Source organism: Phaseolus vulgaris, chromosome 2 (genome assembly GCF_051622355.1).
Source record: "Phaseolus vulgaris cultivar YP4 chromosome 2, ASM5162235v1, whole genome shotgun sequence".
NCBI lineage: Eukaryota > Viridiplantae > Streptophyta > Magnoliopsida > Fabales > Fabaceae > Phaseolus > Phaseolus vulgaris.
The window spans coordinates 23,878,736-23,892,581 of NC_143499.1; the positions used below are offsets into that span (position 1 = coordinate 23,878,736).

General features: G+C 31.9%; 1 protein-coding gene across 1 annotated transcript; it reads left to right on the forward strand.

The window, feature by feature from the left end:
• Positions 1-5,581: 5,581 nt before the first annotated feature.
• On the forward strand, positions 5,582-12,578 carry LOC137810994 (zinc finger CCCH domain-containing protein 44). Its single transcript, XM_068612527.1, has 10 exons — positions 5,582-6,332; positions 6,507-6,586; positions 6,966-7,153; positions 7,300-8,224; positions 8,312-8,439; positions 8,561-8,620; positions 8,698-8,748; positions 9,230-9,300; positions 9,850-10,004; positions 10,099-12,578. Exons 1-10 carry the CDS (start codon positions 6,028-6,030, stop codon positions 12,429-12,431), a joined length of 4,296 nt encoding a protein of 1,431 aa, XP_068468628.1. The 5' UTR covers positions 5,582-6,027; the 3' UTR covers positions 12,432-12,578.
• Positions 12,579-13,846: the final 1,268 nt, after the last annotated feature.

Consider the following 13,846-nt stretch of genomic DNA (forward strand, 5'->3'; position numbering starts at 1 on the left):
GGGAGAACAGTTGATTCTCCTTCACCTAGATCAACTTCTCTGTTTTCTACTTCTTCCGCCTCCACTTGCTCTACCAACAATTAAATAATCAAAATTATATAGTCTTTTTTTGTGCTTCTTTTATACTCTCGTGAGAGAGTGAGAAAGAGTCGAGGCTAATGAAAAGGCGGAATGGATGTAGTGGACGTGGGACGGTTACTTTAGATTTTTTTTTATAATAGTTGGTTATTGTAAATGGTTGAGTTTGACCACTACTTATACACGTTTCCTAATATTTTTTTTCTCTCTCTCATAATTTGAACAAACACTCTCGCAGTTGATTTCCAAAATAAACCATTTCTTTTAATTCAAAACCGCTCCTCCATTTATTTCAAATATTTTTAAAAAGAAGGAAATGACGCAATATCTAAAATAATGAAATAAAACTAAATATTAATATAAGAAGAAAATAGGAAAAAAATTTAGAGCACTTAAAGAGGGAATCCCTTAGATATAAAATATTTTTTATATTCACATTATTCAAATAATATTTATAGATATCGTATTAAATAATTATAATAAAAAATATATAATAGTGGTGAGGTTAGACATCACTCTATAAAATGAAAATGACGTAAAATAGAAAAATATAGTAGTAAGAAAAATGTTTAATTGTCTCTTCCCTCTTTCCTGAATATTTGGATAATTTTTGTTATTAGTAATAATATTTTTATTACTCCCGAATTTGTTTCTTGATTCACGCTGCTTATGATTATGAAAAAAAAATGCAGGCACTTACTTACCTCTTATTTAGAGGGAGATTTGTCATCCCTCATCTTTCCTTTTGAACTTTGATTTGTAATTTGATTTTGAATTGAAATTATTAGTCTACTTGTTTGGTTTGTAAGAGACAAAGAAGGATAATTCCTCGATATCAGCAGCCTCATCACTTTGCATTTTTTTTAATTTGTCAATTTTTAAATTAAGTAGTCATTTTATATTAGTTTACTTATAAGATATGCTAGTACTAATAAAAACTTATATTATCTAACATAGTATCGAATGGTATTTTTTATTGCCACCTTAGTTAAAGTGAAAACAATAAATTATTAGATCAGAAAAAAAATCAACATACTAAGATATTTAAAGTAAAACTAATGTTGGAGATCCCACATCGACTAAAGATGAATACATTTCATATAAGTGAGTGCAAACCTCAATCCTATGAGCCGGTTTTATGGAGTTGAGTTAGGCTTAAAGTTTACTTTGTAATAATGGTATCAGAACCATTTAAAATCTATCATAGCGAGGGGTGTGTGTTGGAGATAGAGAGTATAACATTGCTTTGTGACTAATTTGTTTTTTACAAAACTAGAAGAATAGTTTTAATATATAATTACTATTTATGATTTATACCATGAATAATTCTAATTATTATTATGCTATCTCCCTATCATTTATACACATTTAACAATATAATACATTACCATTCATCAGCATTTTTTTAACATGATAATATATTACTTTCTTAACTATTATTATTAATTTTATTTTCTTAAAATACAGAGACAAAGAATAAAATTAATAATAGTAGTTACAAAGAAAGAAGCGAGTAGTAGTGTATTATGTGTTAAAAGATGTTGATTAGTTGTAATGTGTTGTGTTATTGAATGTGTAGTTACTTTTAGTATTTTTTAATATTTTGATAATTAATTTACCTTCTTTTTAAAATAATTAAGAATAAGATAAAAATATGAAACATACACATAAGAAGAATTTTCATCATAAATATTATAGATTATTTTTATTAAACCACAATTTTTAGGTATTTTATTGTTATTATTATTTGCACAAAAAATATTATTATTTTAACTAGCTGAAACAAATACATTTTTTATACTAGTATATGGGCATTTTTTTTATTTGTATATCTACAGTGTCTTATGAAAAAATAGGAAAAAATTATGATAAGAAAAAAGAAAAGAAAAAGTGAGAATGGAAGGATGTGAGAGAAGGGAGTAGAACTTCACATACAATTGATAAATTTAAGGAAGATAATTAAGAGAGAAAGAAATGAGAAGTTTTTTATAATGAGGAAAGTGAAAAGTTATTGATAAAGAGGAAAGTGTGAAGTTGTTGATAGAGAGGAAATTGGGAGAAAAGTGAAAAGTTATTAAAGAAAATACTTATTCATTTTTAGAGATATAATTATAAAAGAATATAAAAAAAATAGATGACAAGAATATTAAAAAATAACAACAAAAATAAAAAAAAATCTCTTATTATATATTTAGAAAATAATAAAATATTAATATAAAAATAAAATAAGAAAATAAATACCATTTTTTTTCTCAATATGTAAATATAGATATTAATTATCATATTTGTTATATATATATATTGGAAGTAAAGTAAAAATATGAGTAAAAATGGATATTTATCATCAACAGAATAGGCTTTTTAAGGAAAAGACAACCATCACGTGTAAAATATTTTTCATCAATTGTGAAATGAACATACATGTACGTCATACATTCATGCAAGGAAACTAATTCATCAAATAAGTATGCATGAATTTATTTTGTTGAAAAATAAAAAAGGACTACATGCAATTCTAGCATTATAGACGCTTAGCTTCTCTTCAACTTGCAAGTATACTATATAATTAAATTCATATTGTATTTTTATTATAATATACTTTTTATTATATATATATGTAAATTTTATTTTAATGGAATAAAAAGTTTAGTCAACATACAATCACAAATATCACGTCTTTTAAATATTGAATTTTTTTTATTATTACAGGAATTTTTTTTCCACTAATTAGTTTTTGTATGTTTTTAGATTAATTCATACTAAATAAAAAAATTAAAATTAAAATTTTTTATTTTTATGATCTGTGAATACTAACATGATCCGATAAATTTTTTCCATTTTTAAAATAAAATTTAGGAACGAAAAACTCATAAAAAAAATAATATAAAATGAGTAACAGGTGAATTCTAATTCTCATTTATAAAAAACAGTATATTATGCATTTCGAAAACACACGTTAATATAAGATATATTATTTTAAAATATTTTTTTATTAAAACATTTTCCAGGAAATTATACAACCTGCTTTTGCTATTCTCTTTAAAAAAAATAATAATAATTCTTCCCTCCTAACTTCTCTCTACTTATTCTTCACACCTTTCGTATGGAAAATTATAATTTTCAATCGGTTAGTTTTTTAATCCTAATAATTTTTTTATTGTTCTGAATATTTTTTTTCTTTTAGATTTTTATCAATTTGACGAGACTAGTTGAGATTTTTTTTATTTGGATAAGCTTATGCTGAAAATTTATTATGTTTGGAGAGTTTTGATTCTTTGAAGTTTAAGTAGTTTTTTTAATTGAATTAGGAGTTACTTTAAATCAATGAAATATTATCTATGTTACTAATAAAGTATTATGATGGATGATTTGGATGTGAATATGATTTTGTCACAATATTTCAATTTTTATGCATGAATTATGTTTTATTTAAAATGAGAATGTTATTTGAATTATTTTTTATGATAATGGATTGTTTAAAATATTTTGAAATACTCATGTTGAGATGTTGACATATTAACTAGATTATGTATGTTAAAGTATAAATTTTATTAAAATAAGTTTATAATATGGTTTAGATAGGTAAAATTAGTTTTTTATAGTTTTTTTTTCATATATTAGTTTGAGTTTGATGTGAAAGAAGATAATTATTGTTTAAACGATCAAAGGTTAGGTTAGTCTTTAATGTATTCTTAAAAAAAATCAATTTATATTTTATTTATTGAATATCCTTTAATATATAAATTTATGAGTGATATATATTTATTTTATATGTATATGGAATTGAATTATTTTTTAGTGATAATCAAAATATTTTATTTTTAATACATTTTATCCATATTTGAAAAGTTATTTCAATATTTATGTGTTGTGTGGTAATATATATTACCTGCATGAACAAATAAGTACAAGTATATGTAGAAGAGTAACATAAAAGAGATTATAGATCTTTTTTTTTTAATTTATGTATAGTTTTTATATTTAAGTTGTAGTTTGAAACATTAAATGTTCCTCAACTCCTTTGTTGAGTTAAGTAAATATTTTTGTTTGTGATATAAAATAATTTTTATTTTATATAACTAGGAAATAAAATATTAATATATTTGTTTAAATATGTTTTTTTATTATATTATTAAAAATATAATTAAATAGTAGATAAAATTTAGAGATAAAATGTGGTTTAAATTTTTAAATATTTATTCATATTTAAAGAGATTTATATTATTAATAAAATTTATAAAATAATTTTTTAATTTGTATCTAAATTAGTTATCGAAATTTTAGTGACTAATATTTTAGATTTTAAATTTATCTCTAGAAGACTAATATAGACTAATTTAAAATATAAAGAAGTAAGTAACTAAATTTTGGTACTAATAATTAGATACCAATTTAAAAATATTTTTAATAATAAAAACTATTTTAGATGTCAATAATTTTTTTAGTTTATAAAATAGTTTTTAATTTAATCAAATTGTAACTAAAATAATACTTAAAAAACATGTATGCAACTAGAATTATCAAATATTATTGTTTTCTGAGAATTTATTCAAGTTACAGCCTGTTAAAAAGAAAAATAAGTTCAAAATCAATTTATTATTTTTTAATTATTGAAAAATGTTCCTTCACATTAACTAAATTCAAAATTGATGAAAAATTTGTTTAATAGAAAAAATAAGTAGAAAAATTAGAAAGAGGGTAGATATGCTAAAATGAAAATGGAAAATATAAAATTTATTAAAGTATTTTTTTGTTTAAGATAAAATATTAAGTATTCATTTATCCTTATTTTTAAATTGTCAGTTAAAAAAATTATAAGTATATTATTTTGTCGACAGTGTGAGAAATTGTCAATAACTCTTAAGATTGAACTATTTTTGTTATTAATGAACTAAAGAATATTGGTATTCCGAGAGTGTGTTTTAGAAAAGCATGAAAGTGATTTTAAAAATGGATAAAATGAGTTGATAAGATGATGGATAAATATAAAATAATATAACTAGAGAGGGTTGGAAAATGAAGAGTTATTTTGATTCCCTTAATTTAGAGATGTAAAATGTGTTTTGTTTGTAGTGAAATGAAGGTAATGTAGAGATATAGGGGGTTTTAATTTCAAAGAAATTGAATGACGGTGCCTGCGATTTGCAGTAACACGGCCCATCCACAGACCGAACAAAGCATTTATTAGGTTAGCATGTTCACATAAATAATGCCGCAACTTCTTGACTAATGACAGGTATCAAAACAGTGACGTTATTCACCCAAACCCCTAACCTCACAAATCACTTACTTTCATCATAATATTATGTTTTGGGTTATTGCCCATTTCAAGACAACAACAGTGGCAAAGCGGAACAAGTAAGCTTGCCTTCTTTTGCACCCAACTTATTTATTTTCTTAAAACAAAGTTAATCATCAATCAAAATTCTAATTTTATTTATTTATTTATTAATAATTAATAAAGGAAAATGATTTTAGGCGTGTTTAGAGCGTTGAAGAAAATAAGCAAGTGGCAGCCCACTAACCACGTGGTGGTCGAGAAACACAGAATCGCGTACTCGAAAAGGAGGAGTCGCGTTTGACGATTTTTACAACTTTGAATTGTGAGTAGATGAAAAATTGAAAACATGTAGAAAAGGAAAAAGCAAAGAGAGAGAAAGTAGGAGGAGTAAGAGGAGGTTCCACATTGAACCAATCCGCAGCGAGCATGTCATCTGCATTCTTCTCACTGAGAGGTCAGACTTCCACATACTCTCTCTCTTGCAATCGGGATCTCTCCACTTTTTGACACCAATTTACCAACAAAACAAACACTGCCTTGTTACATCTGCGTCTGCACTTCACTTCCCTCTCCATGTTAGGGTTTTCTTTCTCCCACGTTTCGCTCCTCATGTTCCGGAATTATTGATTTTCTTCCTTCGATTAGATTCGATTCGATTTCTGCTTGACATGGACCACCCGCTTCACCCACTGCCGGAGCCTGCACCCAACACCGCTCGGGGTTTCGAGGACTCCCGACTGGTGGGACCCCCTCTCGCGCCCGCTGGCTACGCTGATGTGGCCCAAAAAGATGTTAATAGTAGCGTGCCGAATTTGGAGGTTGCGGTCGTCGAAGGCGCCGTTTTGAAACGGAAGCGTGGTCGTCCGGCCAAGGGAGCTCCGAAAGTGGCGCCTCTGGTCAGACAAAAGAAGGACGAGGAAGATGTTTGCTTCATTTGCTTCGACGGTGGGAGCCTCGTTCTCTGTGATCGGAGGTGAGTAATGATTGCCTTTGATTTAGCTTGTGCGATAGATTCTTTATCCACTTCTCTTTTTAGTCTGCAATTAAGATAGCTTATATGCGTTATGATTTTCAATTGTAATCACTTGTGTCAGTTTCAGTATGTATTTATTATTAATTTGTCTATCTTTTCTTTTTCCCTTTTTAGGGGTTGTCCTAAAGCGTATCATCCTACGTGTATTAAACGAGACGAAGCGTTTTTTCGATCGAAGGCCAGGTGGAATTGCGGTATGTTGTTTCGTTTATTAATTTTCTGCAGTTGGATTACTCACCGAGTGTGTTATTTGGTTTGATTTCCTATACGCGTAATTTATTATCTGGATTTGCTAGAAAGATTTGGAGTTGCACTGCTGTTGTAGATTACCCAGAACCAAATTATCAAAGAGATTACTCAGAATCAAATTATCAAAGAGATTAACCAAGGCCATTCATCTATTATCACCTTAAACTGAGTGTCGTATTTATAGCATTTGACAATTGAGGCACACTTACATACTCTGTCTTTTAGAAGACTATTGTCTCTATATGTTTTGGATTTTAATATCTCAGTTTGCATTAAAACTGGACTGTTTTCCGCTATTAACCATTTGTTTTTTGTGCTATTCAGGTTGGCACATATGTAGCGCCTGTCAAAAGGCGTCGCATTATATGTGCTATACTTGCACGTACTCTTTGTGCAAGGGATGCACAAAAGATGCTGACTTTGTTTGTGTAAGAGAGAATAAAGGTTTGTGCGGAATATGCATGAGGACTATAATGCTGATTGAGAGAAGTGTCCAAGGAAACAAGGAAATGGTATGTTAAACTTTCTTATCTATGCTGGATGGCTGGTGCACTAGTAATTTTATCCATGTCGGATTACTTGTGTTGAGTTAATGTTGTATGATTGCTCGATGGTCTAATTTTTTTTTATCTTTCTTTTCATTGTACTACCATTACAGTGTGAAGTGGATTTCGATGACAAAGGCAGCTGGGAGTATCTTTTCAAGGTTTATTGGATGTATTTGAAAGGGAAGCTATCTTTAACATTTGATGAGCTCCTACGAGCTAAAAACCCTTGGAAAGGTGTTGCTCCTATGAGTTATAAGGTTCAAAGTCCCCATGAACTTTATCATCTTAGAGATGACAAAGGTTCTGGTTCCGAGAACTCTTGTATAGACATAGAATCAAATAATTTGAAGAACAAGAAGCCCAAGAGACAGCCAAAGCTTCTTGGCAAGGGTGATTTCCTGGACAGGATAGGTTCAGGGGGCGACAGAGATATGTCTTTGCCTGAGTGCACAAAGTGGGCATCGAAGGAGCTACTAGAGTTTGTTTCACATATGAAAAATGGTGATACATCTCTCCTGTCTCAATTTGATGTCCAGAATCTCTTGCTGGAGTATGTAACAAAAAATAATCTTCGTGATCCTCAACAAATGTCCGAAATTGTTTGTGATTCTAGACTACTAAATTTGTTGGGAAAAGCTCGAGTTGGCCAAATTGAAATGCTAAAGCTCCTTGAATCCCATTTTCTTTTAAAAGACAACGGACCTGCAGAAAATACTTTTGGAGCAGGAATTATTAATACTGTTGCTAGTGAAGGGGAGGCCATTGACAATTACAATAAACAGTTGATGTTAGTTAATGACAAGAGATGTAAAACACATAATAAGGCTGATGTTCTAGTTCCGCTAAATAATCCAGATGCATATGCTGCAATAGATGTTCACAATCTTAACTTGATCTACTTGCGGCGATGTCTGATGGAGAATCTAACTGAAGATATTGAAAAGATTCATGACAAGGTTGTTGGTTCATTTGTGCGGATAAGAATCTCTTGCAGTGATCAAAAACAAGATATGTATAGACTTGTCCAAGTTGTAGGTAAATGATTTTTTATAGCTTCCAATTCCCAGTAAATCACTCTTTTGTAAATTGCACATGATTGGTTTTTGGTAACTATTTGTGCAGGTACAAGCAAGGTTGCTGAACCATATAAAATTGGGACAAGAACAACTAATATTAAGCTTGAAATTTTAAACTTAAACAGGAAGGAGGTCATATCCATTGCGGAAATTTCTAATCAGGAGTTCTCCGAGGTGAAAATAAATATTATTTTAATCATACTACTACCTTCAGCAAAATCTCTACAACGTATAGGAGAGTTAAGTTTCTTCTATGTAAGTTTGCTGATGGTTAATATATTTATTTTACATTCAGGATGAATGCAAGCGGTTGCGTCAGAGTATAAAATATGGGCTCTCAAATAGATTGACTGTGGTTAGTGTGCATATTATTTCAATTTAATAAAGTATGTTGTATTTTGTGTGTTTAAGATGACTCTTTTTTGGCTGTAGGGTGAGATTCTAAACAAGGCATTAACACTTCAAGCAATTAGAGTTAATGATGTAAGTTCCTTTCCTTTTTTTTTTCCTGCATCCTTTCAAAATGAAAATATGATCTATGATTAACGTTCATTTTTATTGTAATAAAAATTCAAAACATAAAAAAAAGCATACAAATTTTATGTCACTTACGTACGTCTACTAATCTAAATAATTTTGAATGGAATGATTATTATGTGCCATTAACAATTTCCTGGTGGACTCAATATTTGGATAGTGAAATGTTTGGGTTGAAATAGAAATGTTTTATCTTTTTAGAGGCATAAAATTTCCCCCCTCTTTTATTGTCAGAGTAATATATATATATATATATATATATATATATATATATATATATATATATATGTATGTATGTATGTATGTATACACACACACACATATATTCAAGCATGATAATTGTCATTCTTTAATATCTTACCTTTAAAATATGACCAGCCATATTGTTGTTGGCGATTTTAAACATTATGCTCTCTTATTGATATAGTTGCTGGAAGCTGAGATATTGCGGCTTAGTCATCTTCGTGATAGAGCAAGTGAAAAGGGGCATAGAAAAGAATATCCTTTATGATTTACTACTTTACTCTTTGGTGTTCATTCCTCCCAATACACTACTGTGGGTGCTGAATGATAGATAGTATGATTCTGCAACTATTCATTATGCATTGGTATATGCTTATGAATACACAGTAGTTTATGCACTAAGCCATTACGGGTGCTTAGCTGAATAGATGCTAAAATCTTGGGAATTCTATGGAGGCATACATGTTACGAAGTCGTTTTATTTGTTAATTTAATGTTTTTTTGTCTTGTGCATCTATATATTATTGCTGGAATTGCATTTTTATTTTATATTACTGTGTCGTCAAATTTATGTGTGCTTATTTTATAAATGCAGTCATGGGACATGCTGCACTATTTTGCTTTTAACCAAAAATTGGACATACAAAAAATATTTGTAAACTAGATTGAAATTTTAACAAAGATGGGTTAAGCAATGAGTGGGTAGGTTCTCATAAGTTGCGATTGGCTTCTCTGCATGTGTGTGTTCACGTTTGCATGCTCATGTGCCAAAGGCATAATCAAGGTTCCTTGACCAAACTGCACGCTTAAAGAATATGTGGAGAAGTTGCATCTACTGAACTCTCCCGAGGAGCATCAACGCAGGCTGCATGAAATTCCAGATGTACACTCAGACCCCAATTTGGATTCAATGTTTGAGTCTGATGAAGATGATGGAGAGTCAGATGAGAGGAAGCAAGGTAGCATTTGCTCCACAAACATTGTTTTCATGTTTCTTTTGGAAGTTGTCCAAACAATGTTTGTCTCATGGTAACAGTAATTATGTATATGCAGATAACAATATATTTCCAAAATATATTGTGTTTGATAGAAGAGAGAGGGGCTCTTTTTTTCCAAGAATTTCGAATGGTGTCTTCAATGATGAGGGAGGCAAAACACAAGACTTGCCTGTTACCCGAGAACATGTTGGGAATATATGCACAGTGAAGAACTGTGATGATACAGCTATTGAGGATAGCACTAATACAGTTGTGAAATCAGAAGTTTCTAGTGTTGCACTGGACATTTCATCATCACTTATCCCTGCGGAGATGCAGCAGCCACTTAATGATTTTTTGAATGATAGATCATGGAATTATCAAGATCCAACAGGGAAGATTCAAGGGCCCTTTTCTATGTTGCAACTTTACAAGTGGAATGTTAGTGGTGGTTTCCCTCCAGATCTCAAAATATGGAGGATAGGTGAGAAACAGGATAACTCTATACTGTTAACCGATGCACTTAGTGGGAAGTGTTCCAAAAATGTGTCATTGCCATTCAACAACCAGTTGCTCTCTCTAGGGGTCAGTGTTACATCAGATAAGAAAGATAATAGTCAGGATGCTGGGAAGAATATAGTGAAGAATGTAATTTCTGCAGATGGGCAAATTATTGAACAGAGCAAGGAACAAAAAGTGGATAATACCTCTACCCAGTCTGATGGTAAAGATGAGCCTGTTAGGAGCAATGGATGGCTTGAGCCGCTGCATTTATACCCTTCACCATTGCCAACTACCATTCCTGAGAAATTGAATGAGAATGCTTCTGATAAATTAAGGAAAGGTCATGGGATTGTGCGAAACTCCCAAGATAATGGAAATAATGGCTCAAACAGGACATTGGATGGGCAGAGTAATAGTGGACAAAGTTATCAGAAGCCATCAGATAGTGAAGAGAATTCAGGGCAATCTTCTGGACAGACCTGGAGGCACCCTAATGTTAATAGTTCTTCCGATTGTTTGGTTACCACGTCAGTTCATGTTTCTGGTACAAAAACATCACCACATAAGCTGGGATTTGATTTGCATAATCCTCCTTCCCCTCCAGCATGTAATACATCATCTGGACCGACCTGGAGACACCCTAATGTTAATAGCTCTTCTAATTGCTTGGTTACCACGTCAGCTCATGTTTCTGGTACAAAGACATCACCACATAAGCTGGGATTTGATTTGCATAATCCTCCTTCCCCTCCAGCATGTAATACATCATCTGGACAGACCTGGAGTCACCCTAATATAAATAGTTCTTCCGATTGCTTGGTTAACACACCAGCTCATGTTTCTGGTACGAAAACATCACCACATAAGCTGGGCTTTGATTTGCATAATCCTCCTTCCCCTCCGGCTTGTAATACATCTTCTGGACAGACCTGGAGACACCTTGATATAAATAGTTCTTCCAATTGTTTAGTTACCCCATCAACTCATGTTTCCGGTACAAAAACATCACCGCAGAAGCTGGGATTTGATTTGCATAATCCTCCTTCCCCTCCAACATGTAATACATCTACATGGCAGGCAATCATTGGTGAGCCCAATGATTTCGACGAATCAGTTTCAGATCTGTTGGCAGAAGTGGAAGCAATGGAGTCTTTTGGTGGCTTGGAATCTCCCACTTCAATCATGAAATGTGGTGATGATCTGACTGAAGGTTCTAAAAATGATTGTCTCAGCTTTGTTGCAGACCTTGGCCCAATGCTTGATGCAGGTAAAGGTGATGCACTGAGCTCCACTGGAGATTTAAACTTACCATCTCAACCGACAGTTGCAGAAGAACCATTACGGCAAGCAGATGTACATCACCATCATCAAAGAATTTCCGCAGAGCTTTCTTCAAGAAGTTCTAAAGTTGAGGTGGGTACAAAGAACACAAGTACTTCAGGTAATCAATGGGATTCAGGCTCAGAAAATTCAACTGTTGTTCCATCTCCAGCAACCTTGGGCCTGGCTGTAGACACGACTTGGAGACTTGGGCTAGAGAGTACACCCTTGGGATGGAGTGGAATAGATCAAGCAAATGCAAATGTGGGTTGGGGGGTAGGACAAACAGCAGTGCAGGAAACAAGGAGCTCAAATTCTTACACTTCTGTGGTAACTCCAGGTTTTGGGGATAGCCAAACAAGATATGGCAGTGATCGTTTTTCTGTGCCCAGAGATCGGGGTTCTCAAGGTCATGCTAGGGAATCCGGTTTTGGTAGAAGCAGAATTGCATTTAACAGGCAACCCTCGTATGGTGTTGGGAATGGAGGCTCATATAGGCCTGTGCCCAAAGGGCAGCGAGTTTGTAAATTTTATGAAAGTGGGTACTGTAAGAAGGGAGCATCCTGTGATTACTGGCACCCATGATTTTAGATTCCATTAGCACTGGTGACACTTGTTTTTTGTAATCCTTAACATATCTGAAGTTGGCTCATTCCAATTATTGTAATTTAACCCGACAGTATTAGTCAAGTGGCATAATTTTTTTATATGGAACTACTCTTGCTTGATCTATCTCTGTTTTTTGTGATTGCTAATTACAAGTTTGTATGCTTGTGTTTTTTCTTGTTCATTCTGTTTCTTCCTTTATATATACACACACAGAGAAAGAGTAACTTTTATTTCTCATCTCTTTCATTTTCTTGTAATCTAAAGTAACTTCCATTCTCGTGTGTAGAGAGAGATAGAGTTAGATTTCATACCGAATTATTACGAGTATATTCTTGAATGAGCTCTCAATTTTTATTAACGTGTTTGAATTGTCAAATCTTAATGGCACTAACACACTCAATTCTGAATGTAATTGCTTGCCAATTTAGCCTCAGCGGCAAGCAGGTGAGACTATGGCATTAGAAAATAGCAAAACCAAAAAGGAAAGCAGACTGATCCGCATATATGGCCTGACATGGTTTACTGCTGCTGTTTCTGGCTTTCCTGTTTTCTGCCCCCTCCCCTGCCCTCCCATTTCTAGTAATTGCCTCGTTGAATTCAGTGCTGTGTCTAAATTACGGTTTTATATTACCAACTACTTTTTTTTCATACTTTTGTGCTTAATATCTTTCTTTTTAATACTTTTGTGCTTGACATCTTTCTTTTTTTTATGATATGCTTTTCACCATCATATCTTTTAAGGACAATATATGTGAATGTCACAGTTCTTGCAATTACTATAAGAATATTCTCAAATATATGATCAAGAACTTGCTTTGTCCGAAGCTGTTGATGCGGCACTACTAGCCTGGAAAGAAAATCGTTAAAATCTATGAGATGTTTAAGAAATACAGATGACGCGAAAAACTCTCAACTGATGATGTTCCACCAAATTTTGAAAGGTAAGTTCTTTGTAGAAGAGGGGCCAATTGAAGAGGTAATGTTCGGCTATCTGAGGAAAATGATAGTTTTCTATGAACTTCACTATGCTTGTCTATCAGTTTTAACTGTAACATGTGAACAACAAAACCAAAAATATACTCGGAGGATAAAGGGCTATGATGCTTTAACGTGTGGATCTATGCTTGCTGGCCACCTGGTTCTAAAATGGTTTCTAAAATGAATACTTGAATTGGAAATTTATTGTGACTGAGCAGCAACCTGTCACAAATTTGAGGTGATAATGAGATACAAGGTTTTACTGTTTATAATACATTAACATGCTGAGAAGTTATCTTCGTTTTGGTTAATGTTGCCTATAAATTTACCTTGATTTCTGGATTACATGTTAAGGTCCTGTATGCACACAAATTATAATCCTAGTTTTACATTTTCATTTATTAAGCATCCTA

Bases quoted from the DNA above. Each gene is read 5' to 3' on its own strand.
- LOC137810994 (XM_068612527.1), top strand. From the start codon at position 6,028: ATGGACCACCCGCTTCACCCACTGCCGGAGCCTGCACCCAACACCGCT. The intron at 6,587-6,965 runs GTATGTTGTTTC...TGTGCTATTCAG, and splicing joins GAAGGCCAGGTGGAATTGCG to GTTGGCACATATGTAGCGCC. The intron at 7,154-7,299 runs GTATGTTAAACT...CTACCATTACAG, and splicing joins TCCAAGGAAACAAGGAAATG to TGTGAAGTGGATTTCGATGA.